This window comes from Phalaenopsis equestris, unplaced genomic scaffold, assembly GCF_001263595.1.
Source record: "Phalaenopsis equestris unplaced genomic scaffold, ASM126359v1 Scaffold000297, whole genome shotgun sequence".
In the NCBI taxonomy this organism is placed as follows: domain Eukaryota; kingdom Viridiplantae; phylum Streptophyta; class Magnoliopsida; order Asparagales; family Orchidaceae; genus Phalaenopsis; species Phalaenopsis equestris.
In genome coordinates, this window is record NW_018164739.1 from 4,615,661 (window position 1) to 4,633,453 (window position 17,793).

Here is a 17,793-nt window from a genome sequence, read left to right on the forward strand (position 1 = left end):
AAGTTTAGGGTTTAGCAAAGGATAAAAGATGGGCTAGCTATGGTGTGGTTTTCTTAGCTCCAATATCACATTCAGGAAAAAGATTTTTGTGTCTAATTAATTAGAAATATCCCTTATTTATAATTGCTGAACAACTATAATGCTCTAAGAAATACTCCAATAAAATAAATCACTCCCCAAATCTGGAGCACTATCCTATTTTAATGTTCCCTAATATTAGCCTACGAGACTAAACACTTCTATGTAGAACCATAATAGTAAGCCTGGATAGTACTTCCCTTAAATTAGCCTACGAGACTGACACCTCTATGTAGAATTATGATAGCAAGTCTGGCTAGCACTTTTTAAAATCACATGTCAATTTGTAATTACAGATCTTTTGGGAGAAACAAATTAAGTAAGAACTTCAGAAAATTGCTTGTTTTCATGTCTAGGTGATGGCTTGCAAAAAAAGGGGTGTAAACCTGCCTTGAATGCATGGCTGCTATTACTGTCTATAATGAGAAAAAGTGGCTTCCTCGTAAACGGAATCAAGTCACAAGGATACAGTTTGGAACCTGCAAAATATAAAATAAATTGATTAGCAAAGTGCAGAACGGATTTCAACATAGACAGAAGAGCAATAAAACTAACAGATACACATTTTCTGAAGATATAGACCAATATATGAGAGACTGATAAAGAAAGAATGTAATGACCCAAAATCATTTAGAAAATTTAACTTTAGCCGTTAAATGAGGATAACAAATCAGTAAAGTTCATGTAAATGAGAAGTACTTCAAAAAAAAATAAGAAACAACTATTATTTAAGTAAAGAAATTTTAAGAGCAAGTTGAATTAGGAAGTCTAGAAGACAACTAACCAGAATTGAGATTGGTAAAAGATTGACGATATGGTGTGGTGAAGGGATAACAATTAAAGACGTCATTTAAGGCTTCGAGTAAGTAATTATTTCTTTGTATGTACTAAATTACGACGTTATTTAATAAAAACTGCATTATTGCTTCATAGAATGCTAATCAGAGGCATGTTATAAACCAAAGAATTTCTGAAATAAATGAAGTGAAAAATGAAAAAAGAGAAAGGGAGAACAAGGAAAAAAAAGATGGAATGGCCAACAACTACCTGCAAGTTCAACCTTAGGAGAGAAAGGGCATATGAGAGAATGGAGAGGTGTTGTGAGTCTTGTGACTTGGGGCTGCTAGGACTAAAACGGCCCATGATTTAACAAGGGAGTGTCGGTCCAGTAGGGGGGCTGAGCCGGCCGACCCTAATTAAAGCTGAGAGTTGCTAACACCTAAGGGGGACCACTACAGTTACCTTTTACTTATAAATAGATTATTTGTTGTGTTAGGATAAAATTTTTGCTGAAATTTTTGTTTGGACAGCCGTCGGCATCCATAGATCCCTTCTAGGATCGTATCCGAGGAAGAGTGGTACTCCGGTTATATCACACTCTGAGGCGGTGATTATCCTTGACCTCCCCCTCACCGGCAACCTCCCTTTAGTTATTGTTGTCACCATATTTGCTACAGGTCACCCCAAAGACAGCAGTCCCGTTGTCTACCGCAATTCCTAAACCTTCAACCATCTCGTTACCTTCCTCCCTCCCTTCTTCCCAGCCACAGCCCTCAAACCCTTCTACTGTCAGCTAATGTCTTCCCTGCGGCAACCACTTTCCAGGTTCTCCCGCAACCTCCCATCTTCCTAGAACTAATGACTACTCCTCTAACATACCGAAGAGCCACTGCAACTCTTTTCACCGGGTTTCCAGTTGCTGCCATAATCCACTTCCAACACTCTTGCCCTTCAAACCACCTCCAATCTGACCACGACCTACTATCCAACCCCCATCCACCACCCTTGTCCTCACCCTATGATGTCCTTTTATGTTTGTTGTCATCTATTTCTAATTTTGGAAAGTTATCATTGTAACCTAATTAAATTCCAGCAATAATATTTTTGTTTCGATTGTGATTTAACTCCAGTATCATTTGGTATCAAAGTTAGTCTAACCCTATTCTTATTCTAATGTTTCTCAGCAACGCCTTACCACTCCATTTATTCCAAAAACATCGACAGATTTTAACCTAGCCCTAGTTTCCCTTTGCTAATTTTCAAAATCAACTACCGCTAATTAATTTTCCTACAACTTCAATTAGTTTCACCTCCCATCCATAAATCCTAGTCATGTCACCATAGAGATACATGTTCGAGCCTACTCGACAAGAGATACAGCGAGAGAAACGTCGACATCAACCGAGACTTAAGGACGTGCAGGATGAAACCCAGGGAAAAAATTACCCTCAATCATTATAGGAAAAGTCGAAGGGGCGAAAGAGGAGAGAATTTTAACCTCTTCCACAAAGAGGGTTCCAATGATGAAACAAGAGAGGCCACCACGCTTTGGAATCCAAAATCAGAGAAGGTCGAGAAAGACGATCACATATGGAGGACACGGAGACTTCGAAATCGAAAATGGATCCACCATAGTTCGATGGAGATATGGATCCTGACGACTTCGTCAAATGACTGCAATCAGTGGAGAGAATCTTCAAGTGCAAAGATATGTCAGAAGATAAAAGGGACAATCTAGGAGCCATCAAATTGAGAAAGAGCGCCTCTTTGTGGTGGGAAAACTTGTAAAGGCGGAGGAAGAGAGAAGGCGGTGACTAAATTACAAGGTGGAAGAAGATGAGGAAAACGATACAGAGAGGACGATATATTTTTGAAACTCTACCACCTACAGCAAAGAAGCCTATCAGTCAAGGAGTTCACAGTGCAGTTTGACAAGTTGCAGAGGAAGTTTGAGTTGGCTAAGCAAGAAGAACACACAATAGCCTGTTATCTAAGAGACCTGAAGCTAGCTATCAACAATGTGGTGAAACTACAGCCCTATTGATCATTAGGAGATGTCCAAACATTAACCCTAAAGATGGAGATATAGCAAAAACAAAACAAGCAACAACTTCCAAGCAATCAGTCATCTATAGCTGGAGACATCAACAAGAGCTCGCCTCAGGGTGTTGAGAAAACTTGTTTGGATAATGACAAAACCATCCCGAGTGAGAAGTCTGAGAAGAGTAACACGCCTACCACAATCCCAATCAGAAAATGCTTCGGATGCCTTGGATTTAGGCACATCGCCTCAAGCTGCACGACAAGCCAAGTGGTGTTTTTACCGAGCAGGATGCAGCGTAAGAGAATAGCGATGAGGAGGCAGCTGAAAAATGTGGCAAGATGTATCAATTTCCATCGAATGAGACAGATGCTCGTGGTTCGATGGGTCATACAGAATGAGGGTACAAAGGATTCGCAATAGCTCCACCACAATATATTCTACATCCATTGCACTGTGAACAGAAAGGTATGCAGTCTCATAATTGATGGGGGGGGAGCAGCAATAGCGTGACATCTACACATATGTTGAAGAAATTGGGCCACGTGACTCCGAGTCTCTCCTAATCGTATTCTCTGATGTGGTTGAAGGAGAATAGAACGGCATTTACAGAAGGTGCCTAATGGGATTTTCGATTGGAAGTCAATTGCAGGACCAGATGTGGTGCGACGTGGTACCTATGGATGCCTACCACCTGTTGTTGGGGAGACCATGGCAATTCGACCGAAGGGCTCAGCACGATAGGTTCAAGAATACCTACTCCACCAAGGAGGATAAGCGTATTGTCCTTCTACCTTCTACAAAATACGAGATCATAAATACCTTCGCCAACATAGAAGCATCAGTAGGAACAGTTTTTCTGACGTTAAAGAATGGTAGGATTGAGACGTTGATTCCAGATACGGGCAGTCACAACAGAGAGCCATGTAGAACAGCATAATCAATATCTTACCACCATGGCCACCATCGTTCAGGGAGGCTCGGTTTTTCCCCACTTCATATCAGGTTAGGCCGACCTTGGATTACTTTATGAGACAGTATAATTGTCAATGGGATTCAGGTGCTACTAGCATTGCAGATGAAAAACTTGAAATTTCGACGAATGAAGTCGAAGCTCCCCAACCCCGTGAGACTGACACGGAGCTGTTATGGTTGAACCGGCCCCTCACCCGCAACCCCCCTCTGGCTGTCATCGTCACCATACTTGTTGTAGTTCACCCCAAAGGCAGCAGTTTTGTTGTCAACTGCAGCTTCCAAACCTTCCACTTTCTCGTTACCTTCCCCCCTCCCTTCTTCCCAGCTACAACCCTCAACCCTCCTCCGCCAGTTATTGTCTTCTCTGGGACAACCACTTTTCAGGTTCTCCCATAACCTCCCATTCTCATAGAATTGTCGCCTATTCCTCTAACCTATCGAACATCCACCACAACTCCTTTCATCGGCTTTCCAGCTGCCAGAACTCACTTCCAACCCTCTTGCCCTTACAACCACCTAAAATCCAACCCCTACCTGTTGTTCAAACGCCATCCACCACTCTCATCCTCGCCCAACAATGACTTTTTTATGTATATATGCTACTTGTTTTATTGAGTTATCATTATAACCTATTTAAATTTCAGCAATAATATTTTCGTTTCGATTGTATTTTGGGTTAACTCTAGTATCAGGTTGTGATTGGGGCAAAGGTACGCAATTTAGTTATGATAAAGGACTTGTTTAGTTTTTTCACCTTCTTACTTGGTCAAATAGGTAAAAAATTAATAGCCAAACTTTTGCCTTTCTCCTTAACTACAGAAAAGATATTCATGAAAACAATTAAAGAACTTCTTGTTAATTCAAAAGGGGTCTATGGTTGCATATAACTCCTCCGATTGGTCAAATCAATGCAAAACTTAAACCCGAATCAGCACCCATATGATTATGCATTACGTTACATCCAAAGAATAATACAATTTGATACTAGACATGGAGATATCTAAATCTTGAATAGTTTTAATAAAATTTATTTACAAGCATATTATTATAATGGTAAATTAAAATATATGAAGTTTAATCTGCATGTGCAAGAAGATATGCATACATTTGGATTAAAGCTATTTAGCCAAGATGTCAAGATTTGTGTTCTTTAATGGACAAATATAAGGCATAAACTAACGGTATGACTAATTATATACAAGCTGAGTTAAAGGTCTGAGTAGAAGGTGTGTGCAATCCTCAAGGTGTGAATAAAAATTTAACCACAAATTATAAGATTCAATTTATATTTTGTAACGACCCACAAATTAAATTTTTATCGGAACAAGCTAGTGCTAATTCAATTGAAAGTATTGAAATGATGCTACTGGTTCCGTGTTTATAAGAGAAAATGAAAGGGGAGCATGCCAGGCAAGTATTCAAGAAAAGAACAAAAGGGAAGACGAACCCATGTTAAAGAGCAACAGCATGTTAGCAAGAGAATAGAAGGCGAATCAGGCGAGTACCAGAACTAGCGAGCAAGCTAGAACGACAAAACTATTTCGAGTGGCAAGCAAAGAAACGAGACAACTACAATTAATCAAAGGAGAATTTTTGTGTCTAATAGTTACAAGTAACCTGTTGTCTTATGGCAGGAATCAAAAGGATGCTAAGGTATGATTCAGAAAAAATTAGAAATTTTATATAAAAAAAAATTAATTTAACAAAGGATAATTAATACTTTGAAAATAAATTTGAAACTTGAGATAGAATAAGTTTGTTATTTGAAATTTATTTTATAGAATTTCATATGACTAATTAAATCATTTCTTAGTAATTTCAACGTTTATAGTTTATATGCAATTTTTCCAGAAATTGATAAATCAAAATAAGTTCATAAATTAAAGAACCCATGAATTTATGTACATTTATACTCTATGATATGCATAAGAACCAGGGCACAACTACAATATATATATTTTTGACAATGTAAATATCATTAACAAATTCTTATCAATTAATTTAAAACAAGATATGAAGCACTTAAAATATTAATTACTTATAAGCTAGTAATTATGAATATAATCAAGGTAAAGTGGGAGAATTAAAATAGGATCTAAAGTTTCAAAGAATAAGGATAGGAAGGATTGGATGAATGATACTCAATTTTAACGAAAAAAGATATTTCAAATAATTATATTTCATAAAAGTATATCTTATTCAATAAATACAAAAGAAAAGAGATTGAGCCGGAGGTTGAGATCAATGAATAATATATGATGGCTTTTGGTGGGTAGTTTGATATCTAAATTAGTTATGATAAATGCGATGATAAATGGTATGATAAATGACATGTTCTAAGCATTAAGAAACAAAGATTTCACATGGATGTCATAAATTTGAGTTATCCTATGTTATTGCTATAAATATGATTTCACATGGATGTCAATTGTTATGATTATGACACAAACATTCTGATAAATGGAATGACAAACGACACACATGATGAAATGACAAAGGTCATGCCAATTGCTTATGATTATGACTTCTCAATTTCGTGACACTTTCCAGGATTATGAAAAGATAACTATGTTTATGCATTAGAACCGCATCATTATAGCTATTTAAATGTTCAATGACTAGCATTGAAGTGGGGCGCTAACAACCCCCAGCAGAGCGAACATGCGGGGCAGAAGCAATGCGAACCATCACGATGCTCGCGGGAAGCGAAGGTGGGAGGCAGATTGCGAACTCTCGTGATCCAGGGAAGCATGGTGCTTCGATTCTGCGGGTCTAGAATCCCCGCAATGCCTCGCAAAAGCAAAAACTGCGCAGGATCGTGAACTCTCGCAATCCAAGGAGATGCTTCGCAAGTCTGCCACACCTGTCTTCTTCTGGGAAGTGTTTTTTTTGGATTTTTTTTGTCTTCCCACCCGTTCAATTTGTGTAGAATTTTCCTTTGACCAGTAGAAGTCTATAAATTATTGTTTTTGAGTGTAAGTGTCAGTCTTTGCTGAGTTTGTTTTCAGATCTCCTGTGTGGAATCATTTTCCCTTTTGTAGGGTTGTATCCGAGGAGTTGGTGGTGCTCCGGCTATATACTACTCTGAGATGGTGTTGTATTCTCCCTTTTATCTTCCCTAATACGTCTCTTCCACTCCCCCTTAGCCACCGACCACTCCAAGCATTCCTCTACCGCCTCCAGGCCACTTTCCAGCAGTCCAACCTGTTGTCCAACCCCGCAACCTGCTATCCAGCACCTTCCCACACCAATCCGCCTGTCACCAGTCACCTACGACCCTCCATACCTGTTGTCCTCGCAATTCTGCACCTTGCCCTCCCTCCCATCAGCACTCCCTTGCTGCCACCACCCTTGCCAATCATCCCGAACCACCTAGCCGAGATTCACTGCCCTTGTAATACACCCTAGAGGTGTTTGTTTGTGTGGTTTTATCTTTGGGTGTTGTTATTTTTCGCATGTGTCATGCTGTAACTCTATGTCTATATCAATAAAAGTTTGTTTCGTATTTCCGCTATTTCCCCTACTAGTTCTGGTGTCATTTAGTATCAGAGACAGGTTGGAAAAGATAAAATTGAGGATACAACACCATCTCGAAGTAAGATAAAAGCGAGTCAAGCCAGCTGCCATAAAACTAAAGAAGAATGTCTCCTTATGGTGGGAAAACTTACAAAGGCATAGAAGTTAAAGAAGGCAATGCATTAAAAGTACCTCCCACTCCACTATCGTTAGGATATGTTTCTGAAACTCCACAACTTTGGCAATGGGATCTTTCAGTGGAGGAATTCACAGCCCAATTCGATCACATACAACTAAAGTGTGAACTAATAGAGTCAGAAGAGCATCCAGTAGCCAGATATCTTGGAGGACCGAGCCTGTCATTAGCACTGTAGCGCAACTGCAACCTTACTGGATATTGGGAGATGTCCTGACATTAGTCGTGAAAGTGGAAAGACAACATAAGCAGAGCAAACAACAATCATCCTTCAGGCAACAATCTTCAAGCAGGCAATCACCTACAATTACAAACACCAACAAGGGTACCCCGGGAGACAAAGGCAAACCAGGACAAGGGAACGAACATTTCGGATCAAAGTAGGAAGAAACAGGAGAAGGCTAGCTCCTCTAACACGGTACTTGCCAAGAAGTGTTATTGATTTCACGGCTACAGTCACATAACATCTAGTTGTCCCAAGAGCACGGTAGTCACACTCACAAATCAAGGCGCCATCGAAGAGATTAGCGATGAAGGAGAGGCGCTCGTGATTCGACGGATCCTGCAGATTGAAGACACTAGGCATCCATAGTGGCTTCGCCACAATACATTCTACACTTGTTGCACAGTGAACGAAAAAGTATGCAGTCTAATCATCGACAACAGAAGCAGCAAGAATGTGGCATCAGCACGAAAGGTACAGAAATTGAGACTTGCAACTCAAATGTATTCCCAGCTATATTCACTGATGTAGTTGAAGAAGGAAAATTAAATCAGCAACAACTGAAGATGCTTGGTAGAGTTTTCAATCGGAGGCCAACTACAGGACCAGGTGTGGTGTGACGTGCTTCTCATGGATGTCTGGCACCTTCTATTGGGATGACAATGGCAGTTTGATTGGAGGACCCAGCACGACGGATATAAAAACATGTATTCTTTCGCCAAGGACTGGAAGCACATCACCCTACTTCCTTCGACGGAGCCCGAGGTCACGGAATCACTTATTAGCAGAACAACGTCAGTGGAACCAGATTTAGTGGTGACACAGAATAAGTGAACCGAGATACCGGCTCCTAACAGGAGAAAAATACGACAGAGAAGATTTCAAGGCCTCACAGTCGACACCGTATCACCAACTCCACCATCGGACAAGAAGATTTAGGCCAACCTCACGGCACATTAGACTGAAGCGCATGTGAATTGCTTTGCAAAAACTCAGCAGTATGTGCGCGGCACACAATCCCAAAGATGAGATTGAGATTGATGTTTGCTCGTGAGTGGGAGAAGACATTCAGCTACCTCGGGAGACGGTGCAATCACTGGTGACTGACGACGAAATGGAAGCTTCGACTTATGAAGTGGAAGGTCCCTCAACACCGCGAGATTGACCCAGGGCGCTAATAGCGCCCCTGTAGCAGAGCGAACATGCTAAGCAGAAACCCCGCGTTGCGGGAAGTGAAGGTGGGAGGCGGATCGCGAACTCTCGCGATCCAGAGAAGTAGGGCGCTTTGATCCCAAGGGGCCAGAACCCCCTCAATGCTTCGCAAGAGCAATAGCTAGGCGGGATTGCGAACTCTCGCAATCCAGGGAGACACTTTGCGATTATGCCACACCTGTCTTCTTCTGGGAAGCATTTTTCTGGATTCTTCTTGCCATCCAACCCCCTTCACCTTGTGTAACTAGAGACTTGGGATAGAGTTTCAAATTTTGAGGGAAAATTTTTATTAGGAGTTTTAGTGACAAAATTTTATCATGTGTTTCTTGCAATAACTAGAGACTTGGGATAGAGTTTTAAATTTTTAGGACAAAATTTTATTAGAGGGAAGTTGCAATAAGTGAAATTTAAGAAAACAATAACAATACATAAATGATAATAATATTAAAAATTGAATAGACATAAAATAAGCATCTTTCTTTTTTACTCAATAGTCGTATGCCCTTTCTGAACCAATGAAACTGAGAGAGCGGGGGAAAAAACATAGTGACCGAGAGAAAAAAAAAAGAAAAAAGGAGGAAAGAAGTCGCCAATTTCGGAAGTGGGAGGCTTTGAAGCTTGCATAGCCAAAGGAAAAGGCAAAGTCGTGACCAAATCGAAGAAAGGAGGAGGCGATGTTGAGTGCGAGCAATGGAAATAGAGCTCGAGCCCAAGAAAAGGAGTCGAGGCTCTATGTGTGTGCATGCGAAGAAGTCGGGCCTCGCGTGAAGAGGAAGAGGAGACTGAATGAAGAAGGATCCTACGGTGATACTGCGGTCAAGCAAGAAGCTTCATATAATTATTTTGATTCCGTCGAGCGGGAAGAAGTTTCGTGCGGCTTTGTTATGCTCAAAGAAGAAAAAGGAGAAGAAGCATCGAGCAGAGAAGAGAAGAGAAGAGGAACATCCGTGCGAGAATGGGAGACCGAACTGTCGCTTATTGAAAGGTTTTAAAAAAATATTACTTTATGAATTTAATATATATGTATAATTATTAAGTACTAATGAGAGGTTTTATTTAATCATGATTTAGGTTATAGAAGTTCCAAATTTGACTTGAGAAAAGTTGAAGACAATAAAGAGAAGTTAGGATTTTATTTCCAAAAGTATTTCGTTTAAATTAATAATATTTAATAGTAGCATTAATTGTAATGATAAAGCTTAAAGTTTAAGTATAGAAATCTTAATTAAAATAATGTAATAAAACAATGATTAATAATTAATAATTAAATTAAAGCATAATTAAGTAATGTGATAAAATTTTAATAATATGAATATTTTATATATTATAGGTGTTCACTTGGAGGAGGCGACAAAATTAAAAGGAAAAAAAATCATATATAATTGAGTGAGTACCTATACTTTTAAATTATAGTAATATTTGATTTCTTTTGAATCAGATACACTATTAAATGTTTAGATAGATTTTATACTACATGACTAAGATTAAAATGATTTTGTTCTTTAAGTTCATTTGATCATATTGAATTGTGCGTCACTAATATTTGTATATATCCATCAAATGCATAATTCAAAATATTATATTATGTATCAAATGTTATGAAAAAGATAAGAATGAGATGTACCATTTTCATTGCTTACATGCGCATATTTGTCTATGATGCAGTCGCCCATTTATGGCACTAATAGAGGAATGCTGGGAATTCATACACGTAAATGGAAAATGATATTGATATTCAAGTATCTTAACTAGTACAAATTTTTAGATGGTGTTCATAAGATGGTTGTAGACAAATTAAAAAGATATCGATATGTAAACGACACTAAAATATAATGAATGTTTATAATTACTTTTAATGATCATATTAGATAGTACAAACCTCCAAAAGCTCTTAAATTTATTTACAATAAGCTTAATTTGATTGTGATATTATAATTTAAGAGTATGAGTATTCACTGTTTTGGTTGGTTCACAGTCATTTTAAACCAATATTTCGAGTTTAATTAATTGATTAAAAGATGAGCGACAGCACGGAAAATTTTTATAGAAGACGCGAACAATCTGACTTAAAATAAATTTATAACTGTTTTAACTTAATTTTTTTTATGTTGTGAATCTTTCATTTCTTAAATGTTAATTATAGAAAATGAATATAAAAAAATACAATTTTTTGCCGTCCAACAGTCTGTACCCGTCTCGGTTAATTTCAAGCCCTAAGTCGGGTTGTAATACCTAGAAAGTATTTTGGAAGTGGATTATGTAGTGAAGTGATTGTAGAATGGCAAGGCAACAAAAAACTGTGAGAGCGACGGTATTTTGAAGGGGTAAAAAGTGAAATCTGTTGTTGAACAGCAGTTTAGAGTCGATCGGCGGAGGGGCAGCGGCCCAGAAGCAAAAGACAGTGGACAGACACGAGTTTGACGACTTTCCTGGGTGAAAACAGCGGTCAAATGGCAATAAGTCAAAAAACAGGTGGCGAGAAGGATTCACCACCTGTTTAAACAGACACAGCACTTGCAAAAGAAAAGAATATAGCACTCCGCAGAGCAAAATTCCAAAAGAGAACTCTCAAATTCATAAACTCGACAAAAACTGCAATTCCAAAACCTACTACAACATATAAAAAGTCCCGTGATAGAAAAATACCTAATTAGAAAATAAGAAAAAATGAAAGAAAAGATGAAAACTTGCTAGAATTCAAATAAATAATTAAAAAAAGAAAACGGCGCGGTTGATTCTTCTACAATCATAGGATCCAGATGTTGTGATACTCGAGGACCACGGAATCCCACAGAAATATGATCGTGGGACAAGCTCCCGCATCACTCATGAAAATTCAACAATCATAGCTATTCGATTTTGACTTAAACATTAAATTCATATACATAATAATAGTATGGTGATTGTATTCATGATAGTGATATGGCCATAGCATCGAGAAACAGTTGTTTCATAAATATAAAGTGTGAAAAAAAAAACATAAAAATTGTCATAACACTGACATCATAATCTTGGATCGTGGAATGATCATAACATCTGGCATATCATTGATGTCATATACATAGTTAACAGAAAGATCATATCATTTGAATATCAACACATTCAATGGCATAATGTACCTTTAACATCTGAAGATAAATAATTATATGTTTTACCTCGAGCGCCCTAATAATAGTAGTCTATTGTAAATTAACTCATCGCTAGCCAAAACATTCATCATCAGCATAAACATGGCGTAGCTCATACAACTTTTATTCTTAGTGAAAACAATGCAGTTCAGACAACATATCAATAAATCCGCAATAGTCCAAAGTAGCAATTCATATCTTTGACATTCTCAGCTAGAGAATGTAAGAGTCATCAATGGAATGGTATCATCTTTAGCTAGTACAATTATAGGGGCTTAGTCAGTCAATATACACATGTAAGAATTCATGTATATTGGCTTTGTTTGCATAGACATTTAAATGTAATTGTTCCATGATCAATAAAATTGATGAGAAAGACAAAGCAAATTTTTCCATAAAGATGGTTTGGAAAACATGCCTTTAATTCGACGTGAACCTAACCACAAGAAAGCTTCTTGTTTATCATTTTCACTCTCCATCTGCTCTGAAAAAGTATCTGATGGAACATTGATTGGAGAGACTGGTGGAGAGGCCTTACTGGCATCCTTAGAGCTCCCCCTTTGATTATCAGAATCAAAAGAACACCCAGGACTTAACAGCATAGGATAATTTTCTCCAGTTTCTCCTACAAATTTTCACAAATGCATAAAAATCTAATTTAGGAAATGAATATACATCAAAAAAAGACAAACATCGTGCGACCTGAAGCTGAAAGATATATTAGTAGAATTCCATCTGAGGGTAGCTCTTCACATATGGTAGCAAGAACCTTTCTCACAAAACATAAAAATAAAATTGAATGGATTAGATTAAAAAGCAAGTACAATAGGCAGCAACAATCCTAGAGACAATGCAAATAAGGTGCCAAAGTGGAAGTATGTACTAATAACAATAGATTACAGGTAAGACCCTATGTCCTGCTTTGTATACCATGTGCTGCAAAAGACTCACTATAAACAAAGACAGAAACAGAAAAAAAAAAAAGTACAAATCCATGAACAAATTCTGCATTGAGGTAGGTCGCTGTTTAAATTACATGAATTGCAGAAATATAATGTATATTCCTCGATAGTCTAATATCATCTTGAATTAATGCATTCAACTAGTTTGATGATCTGTAAATCTTTAAAAAAAAGAGAGAGCATTTATGAACATTGCACCTATAGATTATCCATAAATAAGAAACTCCTCAAATTTTTCAAAAAGAAAAAAAAGCACCATATTTAAATGCTGGATAGAAAAATCTCTCAAATATACACAACGGAACAATCTAAACAATTTACCCAAAAAATATTCATGATGCCATGGAACTAAGTGAAGTCAGCATATTTCTTGAAAAAAGAAACCATAATCAACAACAAAACTGATCTCAATTCTGAACAATCCTATAATGTAATGAATTGTTTGGCATACACTAGTCGCATCTAAGAGCCATATCTCAGTGTTAGGACAAATTGTTGATAAATTACAGCCAAACAACAACATTCATTAAACTTTAATTGTTTTGTTTCCATTCCACCACTATGTATTTTAGTTGCATACAAAAACTACGATTGTGCATGATAAACAGTGAAATTTCTTAAGGATTGATCAAATCATCATTAATTTGATTCACATAGAAAATATAACTGAGACTAACTAAACATCAGGCCCACATTTCCTAATGCAACTTTGCAGTTTTGATTTGGTATTTAACCCAATTATTTTGTGAGTTGTGGTTGCAACAAGAACAAATATAAGATACCATGCTATTTCTTGTGAAAATTAAGTATTACATCCATCCATGAAAAGCTCGTGATTTGTTGGTTTAAACTTGGTCAATGATGCGAACATTACAGTGAACTATAAAATAGCTTCACAATTTAAAATTTTATAATTGAGATAATTTCACTTTGCATATCTTTTCGGATGTCAGAGAAACTTTTCCATGTTTTTGCTCCATAAAAGCGAAACATGGCATCATTTATTAACAAAGATGAATTATCATATGTTCAAAAATTGTAAGCATATCTTCGACTTAGTAAAATATAGCAGGCTCGACTAATACAGTTAATAAGAAAATAAAGAATATAAACTACATTTCCTTAAAAAAAATATCAACAGTGAACAACAAAAGGAAACCAAAGCTTTTACTGAAGAATCAACATGTCAAGGTAATAAATTTTGGTAACAAATTCATTGATAATGTCTTATTTCACATGAACTATTGTCAATGTTTTCAAAATATGGAAAAATGTATTAGAAGTAAAGAAACGAATCATACTTATAATGCAATATAAATGCTTGTTAAAAGCAGAGAAATCAATCACAGTGCAACTCGAGCTATATATCATATCATCATTAAGAATTTTGATTTAAAACAGTATTACAGAAAGCCCGACACTTTCTGTTTTTCTTTTTTTTTTCTTTTTTTTCTTTCTAAAATTCAAGTAATTATTACTGGACAACGCTCCCATATGGTGTTTTTATACATCAAAATTCTTTTTGACAGAATAAGTACTTTAGGGTTAATATAGGCAAACTCACCAAAAGAAAAGATGTAATACTTGGGCGATACAAAATTACTTTCTGTGGGTTGGGGGGTAGGGCAGAATCTCTAATGTCTTGTTGTAGGTTCATGCGATTAGGTCCTCCTCCAGTGTTGCCGCTATCAGTAGTAGCAATGTTTAAGGAGAATGAGCCACATGGTTCCCACTCCAAACACTGAAGCATTCTAAATGTGTCTAGAGTAAGCTCTGCAAACTTAACCTAGACAGGACAAAACCGCATAAAACTTGAGTTTAAAACATTTAAAAGCAGTGGCAGAAAACAAAATACATAAGATCATAAAGACTATAATGTGAAATGAAAAATATTACAGCAAAGGAATATAACCTGCTAACCTCATTGTGACAATAGCTGCTCAAGATTGCATCACGTAGAACTAATTGTTTCCTAGAGTTGTAAGAAGCAGCCGGAAGAGAATATGGATGCATGTCATAGACAAAGCTATATCTTAAGGGCCTCATATTCATAAAAGATGTATCGAGTTTCAAAAATCTGAAAATTTCTTGAACCACATGCTTCCATTCTTTGTACTCTATTTCCTGAAATACAAATTTAGCATTGCCAATAATAACCAGGCAACCTTTAAAATGAGGATATCGACAATAGAAGAAGTACTGCACATGACCACATAACAGAGCTTTCTTTTTACTTTAAAGAAAAAGAGAAGAATGCTATTCAAGTGATTAATACTTATTTACAAACCATCATTAAAGGATTAAATAAAAAAGGTCACATAAGTAATATTTGGTAAAGTCAACTCCATCTTAATCTTTAAAGATATATATTAACCGGCAAAGAAGGACGTGCAATTCTTCTATACCTAACATATTGGATGCTGAAATATAAAATAAAATAATTAATAAATGCCAGCACGGACAATCCCAAGCGGCTCGGATGAAAGTAGGATTAAAGGATTTTGATTTAATTGTTCCCTTAATTTTTTAATACAGCCAAACAGCTTATAAAAATTGTTTGGTTTTGTAAATTCTCCAATCTTCAGAATAAGGATAAAGGTTCAAATCACTCTAAGCCCTTCATTCAAAAATTTCTAGGATGAAGGAATTATGAATTAGAGAGAGGAAGGGAGAGAGGATGGGGGTGTGAAAGAGTGAGAGAAAAAGTGATGGAGGAGCGCCTCCCGCACTGACACGAGCGTCCAACGAGGTTTCCCGTGACCCCGTGACCACGCACACAATCGACTCACGCGAATGGAAGATAACTAAACCGAGCGGCCATGTCTTCGATTCCTTTCCAATTTTAACAAATTTTCTATTCTCCTTTCATTTATTTATAGTCATTTCTTATCAATGTGTTGTTAAAAAGTTGTTTCTATTGCGTTTCTATCAAGACAACTATCGAAGCCCAAGTTTTCTCTTCTAAGATTGTATCCAATGATACTTGGGTTGTATCTCATCCAAGGTGACGATTATCTTCGACACTCCCCATCAACCGTTGTCACCTTCATCGTTGTCACCATTGCAACCATCACTCTCCCCAAAATCAACAACCTTGTTGTCTCCCTGCAACTGAACCCTTCCTCCTACCCAGCACAGCCACCTCTACCCTTCCACAACCTCCCCGCATCACTGCAAATCACCGTTCCTCGCAGTCTCCATCTGAAGAATAGCAAACAAACAATTTTTCTATTGTCCAGTCGTCTGGCGTCGCTGTCGCAGCCTCACCAACGTCCTTACCACCCTATGACAGTATTAACTTGATGTCAAGCCCTCCCCCTGGCTATTTCCAGCAATCCACCACCCTTCCAGCCATCCTTACCACCCTCTTTCACTGCCAGCCTGCCATCCAGCCCTCCCCGTTGTTGTTTCTGGCTACACACCACCTTTCCAGCCGCCCCTACTTGGTGTCGCTCCTCATCCACTCCATTCCAAACATCTCACACTACATCTGAATCATCTAACCGATCTCCAGCAACCACATATTGAACCCTAAAATGAGTTTGTGTTGTGTTGTTATTTCTAATTTTAGAGTGTGTTTGGTTGTAACTGGACATTTAGCTTTTTCAGTAATAATTTTATTTTCTGATTGTTTTTTAGGTTAACTCTGGTATCATTCGAAATCAAAGTTAGCATGATCTCAATCCTATCCTAAGGTTTCTAGCATCCACAAATCCCTTCTCTTTGCTAATTTTCCAAACCGGCTACCCTACACAAAAATTTTCTTTCGTATCCTACATAGCCCCTAGATGCCCTCTTCCTCCTACCAAAACACTAGTCATGCCACCGACAAGACAATAGCATGAAGTCTGATTGAGGGGAAAGGACATCATGCCTTTATGAAAAATCCACAAAAGTGTCTAGAAGATTTTTAGGGATTAAATGCAATGAGAAGCCCTACAACTGTAATAGAGGCTCGTCGTTTTCGATAGATCGTCCAGAGGGGTCACATAGATTCAATTTAATCCCGAAGACAACGAATCGATGTCCCGAAGATTTCGCATGAAATATTTAGATATCAAAATTTTGATTTAAATGGTGGATTTGTCATATTTTGATGGTCACATGAATCTGGATGAGTTCATCAAGTAGCTCTAAACCTTGAAATAAGTCTTTGAGTATCGGGATGTCCAGCCGGAAGAAATGGTGAAACTAGCTGTCAGCAAGTTATAGAAAAGTGCATCTCAGTGGTGGGCAAACTTGAAGATTCTTTGATAGTGATAATCAAAGAGTAAAATTAATACCAAGTCCAAGATGAAAAAATAAATACATCTCTAGTACCTACCCGCACATTAAAGGTAGAATATGTGAATAAGGCCTTACCAATTATAGCACCATCCAAGGGTTGCCGCCACATCTTACGGGCAGAGTTCAACCCCAGGATCAAAAAACAAGAGTGCGCCAAACTAAACATCTAAGTCGACCCGCTTGAGAAGACACTAATTCAGAGGGGAGAACAGATGTAACCAATCCGCATTCACAAAACCATCACAGCCTGAAAACGCTTCAAGTGTCACGGATTTAAATCAAATTGCAAAACTAAGAAGATAATCTTTTTCACTGATTGGGGAGCAATTGAAGAAATAAACAGTGATTCAGGAGAAGATGAAGATTTCAGAGAGGATTCTTAACTTCCAACATAT

The 17,793-nt window shown here is 37.5% G+C and overlaps 1 protein-coding gene across 1 annotated transcript in view; it reads right to left on the reverse strand.

The window, feature by feature from the left end:
* LOC110025265 (protein SCAI homolog) overlaps positions 1-17,793 on the reverse strand; it is a 49,090-nt gene that overhangs the window by 28,900 nt on the left and 2,397 nt on the right. The window contains 5 exon segments of the mRNA XM_020725649.1: positions 469-557; positions 12,568-12,774; positions 12,852-12,918; positions 14,676-14,897; positions 15,032-15,235. Coding sequence (XP_020581308.1) covers positions 469-557; positions 12,568-12,774; positions 12,852-12,918; positions 14,676-14,897; positions 15,032-15,235 — 789 coding nt within the window.